This window comes from Echinops telfairi, unplaced genomic scaffold (assembly GCF_000313985.2).
Source record: "Echinops telfairi isolate 266 unplaced genomic scaffold, ASM31398v2 ScPeMD7_5592;HRSCAF=6446, whole genome shotgun sequence".
NCBI classification, from domain to species: domain Eukaryota; kingdom Metazoa; phylum Chordata; class Mammalia; order Afrosoricida; family Tenrecidae; genus Echinops; species Echinops telfairi.
This window is the reverse complement of record NW_022109491.1, coordinates 8653334-8654590: the sequence shown is the minus strand read 5'-3', so window position 1 is coordinate 8654590 and position 1257 is coordinate 8653334. Positions and strand designations below refer to the sequence as shown.

The window sequence follows — 1257 nt, the reverse complement described above, 5'->3', positions numbered from 1 at the left end:
CCTATTGAGCACTGAGTGGGTGGTGAGTGGCAGTCAGGGCTCAGGGCTAACTGTGCACGTGGGAATTGGCCGGGTGCCCCACCAGAGCCCTGGGGAGAGACCCTGCGCCCCTGCCGCCCCCTGGAGACCTTGGCAGTGAGGCCGAAGCAGCCGCGTGGCTCCACGATCTTCTCCAGCACGTGGCACTTGACACCTGCTGTGCTCACATACTCGTAGACCACGCCGTGCTCCAGGTGCACGTTGTCCACCGTCAGGCTGACCGTGGGGCTGTCCTCGTGGAGGGCCAGCTGGGAGACCAGGTCCTGCAGTGGGAAGGCTGAACGCCAAGGAGATGGGTGGCAATGAGGAGGGTGCCCCCACAGGGCCCAGACCTCTGACATCGGCTGCATCTGGCACCTCGGTGTGCCAGTGGGGAGACCCTGCATTGAGGCTGTTTGTTCTGAGAGCAACACCCCGAATTCCCTCTTGGGAAGCAAGCCCCGTGTCCATGTGGTTTAGGAAAGGTTGACCCCACCCCACCCCCACTGCCCAGAGCTGGACAGGACACTCGGGCCTGGCCCATGTACAGATCCTGAGTCTCTCCCTCTCTCACTGTGACTGGCTCTGAAACAAACGTGGTGTGACCCTCTGGGCCAGTGAGACTCAAGTCTGGGACTCCTGTTCAAGCTACAAAGGGACAGCGTCCACTTCAGTTGGCTGCCACACTGCCAGAGCGCCACATGGGGAAGCCCCCAGGTAAGGAGAAGACTGAAGGAGGGGGGGAACCCCAAGACAGGGGAGAAGCCCCTGGGCACAGGGGAGGAGCCTGAATCAGGGGGTAGGGAGAGGGTGAGAAGCAGGAAAAGAAAGGACAGTCCACAGGACGTTGTGCGAGGCACAGGGTGGGGCCAGTCATTCCCACTGGCTTCACCCCTCTTGCTCAGGCTTCCATTTGCCCAGCAATAAACTCCCTTTGGTGGATATTAATGAAGGCAGGTCAAGCGGCTTCTCAGAGGCCACCCAGCCCAGCCGTGGCACATGTAGGGGACAGCAGGGCCACTTCTTCAGTATGAGGTGCTTCCCTTCACACCTGCCCCTCCGCCTGCCCCATGTCTACTTCGCCACCTGTCCATGGTCTCCGTCTATCTATTTCTGCCCTCTGCCTACTTCACTGCCCGGCCAGCTTTTGGCCTTTGATCTGTGACCTGCGCCCCCTTGTGTCAGCTCCCTGCCTTCTCAGCTCCTAGAATGGGACCTGGCACTTAGTAGGGTGCAGCT

General features: G+C 60.7%; 1 protein-coding gene across 1 annotated transcript in view; it reads right to left on the bottom strand.

Moving 5' to 3' along the window:
* Positions 1 to 1257, bottom strand: part of PREX1 (phosphatidylinositol-3,4,5-trisphosphate dependent Rac exchange factor 1) — a 211067-nt gene that overhangs the window by 21803 nt on the left and 188007 nt on the right. The window contains 1 exon segment of the mRNA XM_004698311.2: positions 83 to 316. Within this exon segment, the coding sequence (XP_004698368.1) occupies positions 83 to 316 (234 nt within the window).